Source organism: Pieris rapae, chromosome 20, assembly GCF_905147795.1.
Source record: "Pieris rapae chromosome 20, ilPieRapa1.1, whole genome shotgun sequence".
NCBI lineage: Eukaryota > Metazoa > Arthropoda > Insecta > Lepidoptera > Pieridae > Pieris > Pieris rapae.
In genome coordinates, this window is record NC_059528.1 from 6467171 (window position 1) to 6480299 (window position 13129).

Sequence of the window (13129 nt, forward strand, 5' to 3'; positions counted from 1 at the left end):
TAAACACACTGAGAAAGATTGGTTCCTGTGGTTCGTTTTACCTTCAATGCTGGCAGCATTTCTTCGCTGTATTGCGATACTTAATCTTTGAGTAAGGTAAGCACTAGCACTCTGAGGTCAAACTTAAATCTAATCTTATACTTTATAAACGAAATCAGTCAGTCAAGTAGGTACTTAAATATCTTTATCCCAAACTGTTTTTTTTAATAGAACAGTGGACAGGAGGTTCACCTGATGTTAAGTGATACCGCCACGGACACTCAATGCCAGAGGGCTCGCGAGTGCGTTGCCGGCCTTTTAAGAATTGTGTAGGCTATAATGTAGAGACAGAAGAGTTTTATAATTAGGTTTATCCTAAATCCTAAAATCCAAAAGTTCACATAAGTTATCGTGAAATAAACGCTGCCTGTATATTGGGAACTTTGCCAAAAGTGACGCCTTTTAATAATATATTTTAGGTAATAATTTTTAAGTTATTATATTAGAATTATTTTTACGTTATGTTTGAATTTATATGCATTTCCCAAATTTAAAAAAAAATGTTTTTAACCAAATTGTTAAATGGTCAAATACAGAATTGTCGTTCGTTATTCATTAGGTAAAGGTACAAAATCAGCGGAACCTTTCAAATTCCGTCTCTAAAAACCAACTCCTAGGATGGTTTCTCTCCAAAATCTTCGTGAATACAACAGAATAAACACTACTTATCCAGAGCTTGATAGATTCTGTATATTCTGATACGTTATCCGCTATTTTACTAGTAATTGTTCGCTTATTGTTAAGTAAAATCTAGAAATCATAATTGGATGTGTTTTTGTAACATTTATGTTTGCCATGATTATTTACTTCTAACAAACATAAAAAAGGTTAATTATAAGTTTTGTTCATCAATAGAAACAATACCTATTTCTATGAATAGAGTTTAACTACGTCAATACGTCTGGCTTTCTATTAAAATATTACTCTAACCTAAACAAATATTATAAGAAATCATAAAAAATTACGATTAATCCTTTTTCACTAGCTACAATAGATGAAATCGATACACAAAATGCAACAATTGAATTCAATACAATCGATACTGTAGCAAATCGAACGGAAATAGGCTCACAATTGCACACACCATTCAAACCATTGTAACCAAACAGGTGCACCGAAAATCCCATGAAACCTTCAAAAAATCAATAGACAAACACGAATCAACGATAACAAAACGTCACGTCAAATGCTCACTTAACCCTACAATAACCATAAAGAATTACAATTAAACGCGGCTAAAAAACGTCATAATATTGTCCGCAACAGTCGCACAGAGGGCAGCGGGAGCCAATGGGGAGGCGCCCTGCTCCCAAATGCCTCTTGTGGGCCAATGGCACTCCCCGGGGCGGGGCCTCGAGCTTTCGCCCCCAGCGAAAACCTTTTCGCCTCCAGTCGTTTACAGATAAGCCTGCGGGATGGACGATTATTATTACATTTTCTACGCGTGATTCTGTGCCTGAGGCAGTACGATCGATGCGATGTGCTGTGGTGTTGAGTCATTGTGATAAACTCTGTGTGCTGTGATATGTTTGCCTTATACTAGACATAGGCATGAATCTATATATGCAGTGTCATCGTGAGGTATGCATTCTGTTTATAAGGAGCTGGTTTTATTTGCATGTTTGAAAGTGTTGCCATGTAAGAGTTTCGAGTTATAGATTATCATGTGACAATTAAAAAAAAAATTCTTAGCGATTTTAAACGGGTTTTAAGTGTGTTCTGTGCTGTGTTATTTTTTTATAGATGTACAAAATTATTATCTATCGTATCCAAATGAGGGAAAAATACAACAAATAAATATAATAATGAAAATACTTAAATAGATTTAACAAGCGGTAAGAAATAGACAAACAAATATCTTTCGCTTAGGTTGACATGGAAGAATCGTTGGCTTAGTTTGGGACGTGGTCAACATCTAAGTCCTAGGTTCAATTAATAATTAAAAGAATACGCCTTTTCATAGTGACAATAACCATGTTTGTGAATACGATAATGTCATACTTAGACAGTCGACTATTTCTGCTCTTAAATCCTCGTCATTTCTGAATATTAACTTTAGCCTAATGATCAAAGGCACTGATCGGTGATCCGCCTACTTACCAAGAAAATTAGCATTATAAATCTTGTGTTATTTAATATTTTATATATTTTTTATTTGAAGTAATGTATTATAATAAATAGGTAAAGAAATGGTTGGGAAGACAGTCTATTTACGTATAAGAGACACACTAATGTAAATTACAAGTTTGTTATAGCACACACGTTTATTATTAATTTTAATTTTTAACAATTAAAACAATTATAGTTATTATAAACGATTTGGTTATTTGGTGTTTGTAAATAAAATGCAGATAAAGATGAAAATTCAGGCAAAAAAAAGTTAAATTCCGATGCTGTTTTAACCATTGAATATTCAATCGAACGAACATTAAAACAGACTAAAAGGCTTTTGACATTTCTCAAATTTGAGTGGCTTCAAAGTAAAAATAAATGTTAATAAATATTTTATTGCACACACATAAAAGAGTGAAACAATCATGATTGGTAAATAATTTTATTATACATAAGTAATATTAGCTTTAGTATGTATTTCTTTATGTATACTATATAAAGCGACAAGATAGGAAGTCTCAAAAGATTAATGCATTTCACTAAACTATTTACAGTTATAAATAGGCTATAATAATTTGTATAACATAAATTTTCGAGTTCTAACGTGTCTTATCTGTAACTAGCTATCTATTCCAGGCAAACCTACTAGAGAAAAATAAAAATAAATATCTACTAAGGACAAAAATAAAAATTACAGAAAACAATAAAGACATACAATTTAAAAAAATCTAGTTTATAGAATACATAAATCTATTTATAAATCCGCTTTTAATGTCCGCTTCAAGGAAATAATAATAATTATTACATATAATATTGAAGTTAATAAGGACTAACCAGTCCTATTTAATATATTTGTGAAATATTTTATAGTTCTAATAGTTCACTCGTCCCAGTAATTTGAGTGTGTTACAATACATACAAATCTTTCTTCGAAATAACTGACTGCAACCATTAAATTAAAAAGATATGTAATTAAAAAACACGTGTATATGTTTGACAAATGTCGTTTGTGAAAATAATATAGTATTTTGATTGAACTTTTGTTTGTTTGATAATTGGATAAAAAGGAATTTTGTGTGTTAATAAAGCATTGCTTTTGGGCGACTTTCATTTGTCCAAATTACCTTTAGAATTTAGACAATGCTGTATTCGTCGCGTTAGCTACACCGTAGGAAGTGTTTGAGCACATTGAGAATTCATTGGTCCACGGTCGAAACCAGAATGACCTCAGAGGTGGACCATTTGACTAAGATTCAGTAAATAACATTATTGTATTTAATATTTCATAAGCGTTTATTATTCTTATTATTAGAGAACAGGGACCATCGGGGAGAAGGCTCATCTGGTGTTAAATGATACTACCGCCAATAAACGCTCTCAATGCCAGAGTCTCACGTGTGCGTTGCCGTGCTTAAACGAATTGATACGCTCCTTTCTTGAAGGACCCTAAGTCAAATTGGTTCGGAAATACTGCAGTGGGCAGCTGGTTGCACATAGCTGGTGCGCGGCAAAAACTGATATAAAAAACGCTCAGTTGTGGAACGCCGGTGATACGGGTGGAATTTCGTATAATCAACGTCCAAAGATGAAACTTAACTGCAGGTAATCATCCGAACAATTCTCAATACTCTCCATGGTAAATGAGAGAAGATGCAAAGTGATCACACATCTTTACACGACGCTAACGGAACAAGAAAAGAAAAGATCTTACGATTGTCTATGAATTCGTTCGAATCATAGACAATCGTAAGATTCACAGATAATAAAACTTTAAACACGTGAATAGATAACCTTTCTGGCCGTTAATATTATTATTTTCACCAACAAACCGAGCGTTTAAACTCTGACAGCCCGTAATTATATACAGAGCAGACAAAAACTTGCTATAGCTAATTGTGGAGCAAATTATAGGGACACCCTTCGAAACAAATAGGACCGAGTTGGCCCTTAGAAATAAAGGCTTAGTAATAATAAATAAGTAAATCAGTGGTGCCACAACCTTTTTAGTTTTAGGCCTCAAATGTATAGGTAGATCCTATTAGCAGGTTGCTGACACACGCCGTCCTTTTTTTGGGTCTAAGGTAAGGCCGCTTCTTCACCATCTTTACCTTCACCTTTCGAGCGTAATACGCATAGACAGAAAGTCCATTGGTGCACAGCCAGGACTCGAACCTCTACTACTACTACTACCTTAAAGACGAGTCGCACGCTGAAGGCCTATACTGCACTCTTACAGCTTCACTAATATGAGAGAGATGTGTGTGTTATGTATTTGTGTGTGTAATTACTTCCATAATATTGTGATTGACTGTACATTTTGCTCTCTCAGGCTTTCTTAGTTTTATAAGCGTGGCGATTTTCTAAATCGTCAGAGTTACTCCCGAGAGTATAGCTAGGGGTAGGCACTCTCTTTGACTGTTACGTTGCATTTATTCGTTACATATAATATAATATTTCATTATATTCTATTGTTGTAAGCGAATGGTTAAAGTAATACTATAATCCTCTATTATTTAAAGCCGAACACCCGGGAACAATAGAGCGATGATTTCAATGATTTTGAATTGACTTAATACGATTGGCAAAAAGTCCGATGATCGATTTATGGAAAATGTGTTTCTTTTGCATAGTAGGCCTTATTTATATAGTTTTTTCCGCGCACCACCACTTAGTGGAACCAGCTGCCCACTGAAGTATTTCCGAAGTAATTCGATCTAGGGTTCTTCAAGAAAAGAGCGTACCAATTCTTAAAAGGCCGGCCGGCACTCGCGAGCCCTCTGGCATTGAGAGTGTCCGTGGGCGGCGGTATCACTTCACATCAGTTGAGCCTCCTGCCCGTTTGCCCCCTGTTGTATAAAAATAAAATACATAATAAATAAATAATATTACCCTGCCATAGATCCTTTTGCAATATTAATTCATGGCAATTAGTTGTAGCGACATCTATAATCTACGGCTGCAATACGAATATATTGTATCTGGCGCGGTGTTTCCAAGTTCTGAGTACTCATAAGCCACCGCTTTCAGACTTGCAGTATGAAGTGTATCCCACACACTATCAAAGAAATCTTTTTTGTTTATACCGACCAAAGGCTTGCTGTGATCCGTCAATGAGAATAGATAAATGATATTTTGTATGCTAATGATAATGGACGTGCAATCGTTATTTAAATTACTATAAAGTGATCTATCATTATTAATTCTATATGCCATAAATTATCTTTAAAACATGTTTTTATGCTTATAATTTACTTGATTAACGCTAATTCTAATATTTAACTATGCTTAAGTAATGGCAGCGGTACAACCGGGTGGTATAAATTGATTTTTCATTGTGCGAAAAAACGATAGGTGAGGTAAACTAATGCCAAAGTTGACGTTTGACAAGCACAGATTATGTTAACTAAACATATGCAAATAGTCTACTGTTCAATAAACAGATGGTTTATAACTAAAATGCATGTTTTTATCTTTGAGAACTCTTTCAAGTAACATATGCCTTTGTGAAGTATAAAAGAGCATTTTAACATATTATGTGCGTTTCGGTAAGATATATTTACACAGTACTTTTTACATATGTTTAAGAGACTTCTTAAGTTATATCTAGTTATAAACAAATGAATGATAAAGGTATTATAACTTTTTGATTAATATTATTTTTATTATAAAAATATGAATTATTGCTTCGATGAATTATTGTATTTCTTTACTCAGGCCGCTGTACAGTAACTATTTAAATTGAACGTTAATGAGTTCGGAACATTTTCAATTTATTATGAACGATTAAAATACATAAAAAAGAGCAATTTGACATTGCCATAAAGGAAATTAAAAAATAATGAAAAGGATTAAAACGCGGTTCCATTAAGGCCCTGTCATCGCTGATAGGATTTAAATTAGGCGCACAATAAGCTTGCTGTCAAATTCGCCATTAATTTCGAATTTCGAATTTGAAACGGGAGCGGTGTTGCCATTGCAGAATTCTATGCTTCGGTCGTGACAAATCAATTAAGTGCGGATTCTTTGTAGGCGTGACGTGTTGTTTTGACAGGAATTAAATAATTACGTTTGGGACCACGCAGTTTCCACTATTCGCGATTTTTGAACGAGACTTTCTGACATGACATTTTTAATATGGGCGAATAGGCGGTATACCTACCTAAAATGACCATTTAGTTTTCGACTCAAAACGGGACATTGGTTTAAACACTTTTTTAAAGTAATTTATTTAAAGTTACAAATTACAAAATGTTTGGTTATATTTTTATTTATCAGAAGATCAATTGTTTTAATATGCTGGTGACGATTTCAAATAAGAATTAAACTCGACGATTTTTGTATAAACTGCTGCTCAAATTGTCACGTTGTTTCATGAAACGAGACAATCTTGCGTGCCACAGTTCATTTCGGGGACACCGGGACTCGTAATTGGAAAAAGGGACAGTCTGGTCACGTTAGGTATACCGTATTTAGACTTAGTATTTAGTTAGTTTATTTTTAAGTTTCCAATACTAAAATATCATAATAATTCTATTGGGTTATCAAGTACCAAGATTGTGTTCTTAAATTATATTTTATAGTTTTTAGTTGTATATTTTTTTTAGTTAGTTATATATAGTTCGTAAATAGATACTGATCGTATAAGATTCAAGGTATTTATTATTAAGTATTGGAAAATTTAAATGTCATATGCCCCGCCCATTACAAGATCTAGTTTTTTATAATTAAAATACAGTTTAGAAAAAGTTTAGAATCTTCACTAATCTTTATGTAGATTATGCAATATTGTTCTACAAATTCATAATTAAATTATAAATGTTGAATAAATATAAAGTACTAGATTTTGAATAAAGTTATTTTGACTTTGACTTTTGGTAAGTACAGCAGATAAATACTTTTTAAAAGTCGCATTAACATATATTATTTTGACGCAAAATTATAAATTACAGACAAAGTTAGATAGTAACTATTGTTCAAGACAAGCGTATATGTCAAATATATATAAACACACATTAATAAAGTTTTAATTATGCGTACCACGCTTGAACCCCTTAAATGAGAGAAGCCCTCCTTTATTAATTCCTCTTTTATTATTTAATTTTCCACAGGCACAGATAAATATAAATATATACGTAAATGGTCGAGTGACGATGGCGGACTGATCACAGATTCACCTAGCTACGGCCTTACAGATATCTTACTCGTTACTATTTACATTATCCTTACAATAACAAATAAAATATATAATATTAAATACATAATGTACCCAATATGACTACTGTGAACTTATACATTTTTATGACGTCTTACAAAGCTAAGGCGAACCAAGCTATTGATTATTATTTTGAGGTTATTTCCATAATTGATCAATCTCCTTAAAGGCCGTACTCAACATTTCTAGTTTATAAAACCGCAATTTCCATCGTTATTAATACGTATAAATCAAATCATTTTTCATCGTCCATTTTTTTGTAAGGCAATTTAGAGGTATTGTGCCGGCGATAGCCCGTTCTTGAACCCGAATTTATATCTGACATTATTCAAATTCAGCTTGTTTCACCTAATTAGAATCCATTCAAGCGTACCCCATTAAAACTCGTCTAAATTAAAATTCAAATACACGTATAAATCACGTCACACAAAGACAATAAAATATGTCCAATACGTTCAATAATTAATACAACAATACGGAGCGAGTAATTAAAATAAACTAATTTCTAAATGCGAGTTTATGAATGGTGTTTTTTTGTTGCTGGCAACATTTCTCATTCTCTGTCAGCGCTGACAGTTCGGTTGTTCCTTTTTCGAAGTGCGAGCTCTCAGCGTGTCGTAGCAACCGTTCGAATTATCTCGTTTTAATTACATAAATATCACTGCAGTTTATAATAATTATCATTTTAAATTGCGAACAGGATTTAATTAAACTGACTATTGAAGATATCATTTTATTTTTATTTAAATCTTTCCTGTTTTATTGACGTTAAAATACTGTACTTATACTATACTTTAAACTATTATGAATTACGTTAATTTAGCTTTTTATATATACTATATTATAAAGGTCAATTATAAAGGACCACCCTTCCTTCGACCTACCAACACAGAAAATTCCCAAATCCATTCTCACGATTATCTCTCGTGCATTAGGATTTTAATTCTGGCAACACTGAACTGGATGAGCGAATCAGGAACGCATAATTACAACTTTCGGTTGGAATTTGGAAATGGAATCGCAGCACGGTAGCCAATAACATGTAATTTAAATGTTTTGAATTTCGAACACGAATCTTGTTTTACTTTTATTATGGACATGTGCACTGCTCACGAAATAAATCATTGTTGTATGTTAATAAAGAACGCTCTGTACGTCACTTCACACAGAAGAGTTTTACGTCATATTTTATTTAAAAATATTATGTAATAAGGAACATAAAAGTCAGTTAACACAGAAACACTGTCAACCAACCAGAACAGCGATTTGTATACTACATAAAAACCTCAGTTTAAAAATTATCACTACTTGTAATTACAAAAAGATACTACTTTTAATAAGATTAATATTATGTCAAATTTGCTGTCCAATAAATCAGTATTATCATTGAGTATCATAATAACTTCACAAAATATCTATGATTTAATGTCTTATAAGCCCTAGAATGGGCAGAGAGTCTACAACTCACTGTGGACGCATTCACTCTTGAGTCTCGTATTTCACTATTATGGTTTGCTAGAAACGGCTACGCTTCCGCTTTCCCTGCTGGTTCCAATCAAGCACCTGCTTGGGGATATGATTGGAATTCTCTTCAGAGTGTATGAGCCTATCCATTTCCACTTGCGTCGCTTGATCTGCTGGCTAATGAGATTTTCTAGAGCCAATATTTACCCAGAACGGCGAAGACAGCGGTTGACGAAGACTTGAAGTCCGTGCTAGATGTCTTTAATCACCTTCCACGTTTCACAATCATAAAAATATCGAACTATCTATTATAATATTATTTAAACAATATATCGAGAAATAAATTTACCTTAATTACACATAAGCATTTCAAAGCTTAGACAATATAAAAATAATGAAATAACAATAGTTTTAAGTGACCTGTCAGTTGAATCATAGATCATATATCGACATTTTATCTGTGGACCGGAAACCATGACACCTCCATATTTACAACCATCAATTATGATAATAGACTAGCCATCCTACTCTATAGTCTATTTTTTGTCTATTAACCTTCACAGTTCATTGAACGTGACTTTTAATACTTTAAAAGTATTATATTTATTTATTATAAAGAGGCTTGGTTTTAAAACGCTTCCAACACAAAGTCCTAAGACGAATTGGCAATATAATCACAATTACAGCCTTTTTAGTCTATCGGAAAGTGCCGTCATGCAATTTAAGGTTGTTTATTTTATTTAAAACAGTACATCGTGGTAGCTTGACAGTTATCTTCATACTTAATAGAAAAATATATATTTTGTAAATAAATGTATAAACGCATTAGTACCCATAACTACCACGATATTATCTATCCTTTCCATATATATTATAGAGCAGTGTTACCTAAGCATTTTTGATCATGTTCATGAAAAAGAAAATGTCCCTTTAATCAATGGCAAGAGTAGTATGGTATTATTATAAAAAAATGCTAAGCCACTGGTCCCACCTTAGACTTAGTCCCTATGTTAAAACACAACGTTCTATTGATCCCGAAATATAAATAATAGGATTTAGCTAATCACTAGGAAATTGTTAACGAAACACAACTGATATTCAAATTCCAAATCATTTTAATTAAGATTATTCTATGTTCAATTATTATTTTAATTAACTCAGATAGCCTCATTTTTATTTCAATATATTCAGCCGATTTCGATAGCCTCCCTTAACATGATGATGTCGCCTGGAGACACGTGGAGCTCATGAACACTGACTTCAGCACCATATTTCGAAGCTATCCAGCACTGGTACTTTATAACTAACTATCCTTACATAGCCTATCTTATATCTACTATAAACAAGTGCCCTATAACTACTTACCGTCTACTTAACACAACGATTAAGTAAATCATCATTATAAGTTGTTTAATTTATTTTAATAATACCGGTATACAAAAGTTTCCTTACGAAAGGAATTTTTAAATATAATAATAAATAATTCGGCTTTGTTATGGTGTGAAAGTGAGTAATTCACGTATGAAAATGAGGGTATGTACGTGACATACCCTCATTTTCATGTTGTAAAATTTCAATTTTTAATTTATTTTTTTAATAGTCTAACATACAATTCATTAATATTGTCTGTATATCAAGATTTTATATATCTTTTATACACCATTGCTCACAATGTACTGAACACAACACCCAGTTTTGAGAATAACACTAATTCCATTCTCTTATTATCTCAGAAGTTCAATTTTTACCACGTATCAATAAAGACTATACTTACAAACGAAGTCATGGGTCGAGGCTTGTAAACTAATTACACGGTTACCGTGTTACGGCTGCGCGTGCGCCGGTCACGATTTAGCTTTCTTTTTAACGAAGCGTTTGATAAGATATATTTATTAATTTTTTATAAGCATTTTTTATCAATTAGTATGTATTATTAATATTAGTCGGCATTACCATATACATGTATGCATGAATGTATATGTTCAGTACTGGGGCAAAAGGGCACACATGAAAATTAATAGAAATTATTAATAAAAGGCATAGCAATATACTCGCGATACTTATTGGTTAAGCGGGGACCAGCTCTGGGGACACCTGTTCTAACCAGTCTTCGTGTCTCTTGAACCACAAGACAAGAGTCTCTACTCCAAAGAAAACAAAATCAAAATTTGAGAAAAAACTACATCTGAACCTATAGGTGAGACGGGAGCTTAATTTTTTGATGTGAAACATCTATAGCCGCACGTAAAACCGATTTCTGGCGTGGCGACGCATGCCGTGGCGACGCGTCGCCACGCTATATGATATACACGTCAAACAAGGTACAGTCTAAATGCAGTAGTAAATTTCACATTAAAAATATTTAATGAAAATAATGTTTATTCAACAAATACTTAGTCATCGTTATCTGGAAAAAAATCGTTATATTTTATTTTATCATTATGACATATTTACCTGGTTCCTATCACACTCTGTTCTTTTCTGCATATTACTTTTACAAAATAATGTCGATGTTTCACATCTACCAGGCGTCCCGTGACGGCTCACATTTTTTTTCTTGTATTATTAAATAGTTCCTCCAATGTACAAGTAAAAAATCCTACTTCAAGTAATCTTACGTTATTTCATCTACAAGTTCTAGACTAAAAAGTGCGTCATTTAAATGCGTCAACAATTCTCTATAAAGTTTACAACACATCATTTTTATGAACAATTATTTAGAGATTTCTAGACGCTCGTGCCACGCCTCGGGCGAGACTTGTTTGGCGAACTCGTTCGAAATTTAACTTCACTTTTATTTTAGTTCAAAGTACCTATAGAGCACACAACAAACAAATTGTTTTTGAATATAGAATAAAATCAGTGGCACTACAACCTCTTTGGATTGGGCCCACAGATTAATGTATCTGTTTCATGATCTAAGCTAATAGACAAGTTGGTGATCGGCTCTGTGCTTGACACACGTCGTCGACTTTTTGGGCCTAAGTCTGGTTTCCTTACGAGGTTTTCCTTCACCGTTTGAATGAATGTTAAATAGAGTAAGTCATTGGTGCACAGTCGGGAATCGAATCTACGACCTGAGAGATAAGAATGGCACGCTCAAGCTACCAGGCCAATACTGCTCTCAAACTGCAAAATATGTCTTTTATGTGTAACTAAATATTATATTAAATATTTGAAGTTTTAGGTACTTCTTTCGTCGCGTTAGGGAAAAAATACGTTGTGCGTTGCCAGGTTTGCTTGGCCACGCTACCACTTTCCTAGCGGGTTCCAATCAAGTGCTTGCTTGGTATATGTTTGGGATATCTTCGGAGTGTATTGCTTATCCATTTCCACTTGCGTCGCTTGATCTGAGAGCAGATACAGTATAGCTGGAAGCCACAACCTCTTATTGCCTATGTCCACCTAATTTTAAAAACGAAAGAATATGTTTTATAATAAGTATGGTATTTATTAAAAATAAAATAAAAATCCTGTTAAAACCAATTAACGGAGTAACATTAGATTTCAACATTCTTTACTTCGATTAAGCTCCTGTCTACGCTTTTAATTTATGTAAAAACGGAAGTCAGTAGTTACACGGTTTTAAGAAAGCTATAAGTGAATTTTTTAAAAATGAAAACTGTATTCTATTTTTAAAGGAATAATGGTGAATTTTAAAAACATCCCCGAGTGCGTATTATAAATTGGTAGCCTCGTTCCAACATTCCAGCACCGCCTTCTTTTTTTAAATTGCTTTGGTAAATTGCCAGTAATTTGTTTTTTTAATGTTACAAGTTGTTTAAGTTTCATAGATTATAGAGGCACAAATCGGTTTAAACTTATCGATGTCACCATTGTGGCCATATTCAAACTTTATTTATAAAATTGTAACTATGCACAAAAGCTTGATAGCCCAGAGGTCATATAAATCAATTTTATGTAAATTAATTTATTTTCGTATTTCATAATTGATCCGAGATTTATATATATTTATCATAAATCTCTTACGACGGCAGCACTGTCCCCGCTATTAAAAGGCGAATCGGCATGGCTAAAAATTCCATGACACGTTGAGGCAACATCTGGAAAATCTGGAATTGATATCAAAACCAAAATCAGACTGATACGTATTCCCTATCATCCTGAGAAATCCGTTCCATTTACCAACCAGATGGAGGAATCAATTGATAGATTCATCGTCCTCAAAATTGTACAATGTTATGAGAGAGGCTTTGGAGAGAAACCGATGGAAAAACATGTTTCCTTGCTGACCACAACACAGAGATGAGCTATCGACTATAGAGAGATATCTATATTATA

General features: G+C 33.1%; 1 protein-coding gene across 2 annotated transcripts in view; it reads left to right on the top strand.

The window, feature by feature from the left end:
- Positions 1–1445: 1445 nt before the first annotated feature.
- Positions 1446–13129, top strand: part of LOC110995981 (transcription factor AP-2-epsilon) — a 51606-nt gene continuing 39922 nt past the window's right edge. For both annotated transcript variants that reach the window (XM_045632756.1, XM_022263450.2), the window contains exon 1: positions 1446–1620. Coding sequence is in view for 1 of the 2 variants with exons in the window: in XM_022263450.2 (XP_022119142.1) it covers positions 1591–1620 (30 nt within the window). In the remaining variant the exon portion in view is untranslated. The remainder of the gene's footprint in view (positions 1621–13129) is intronic.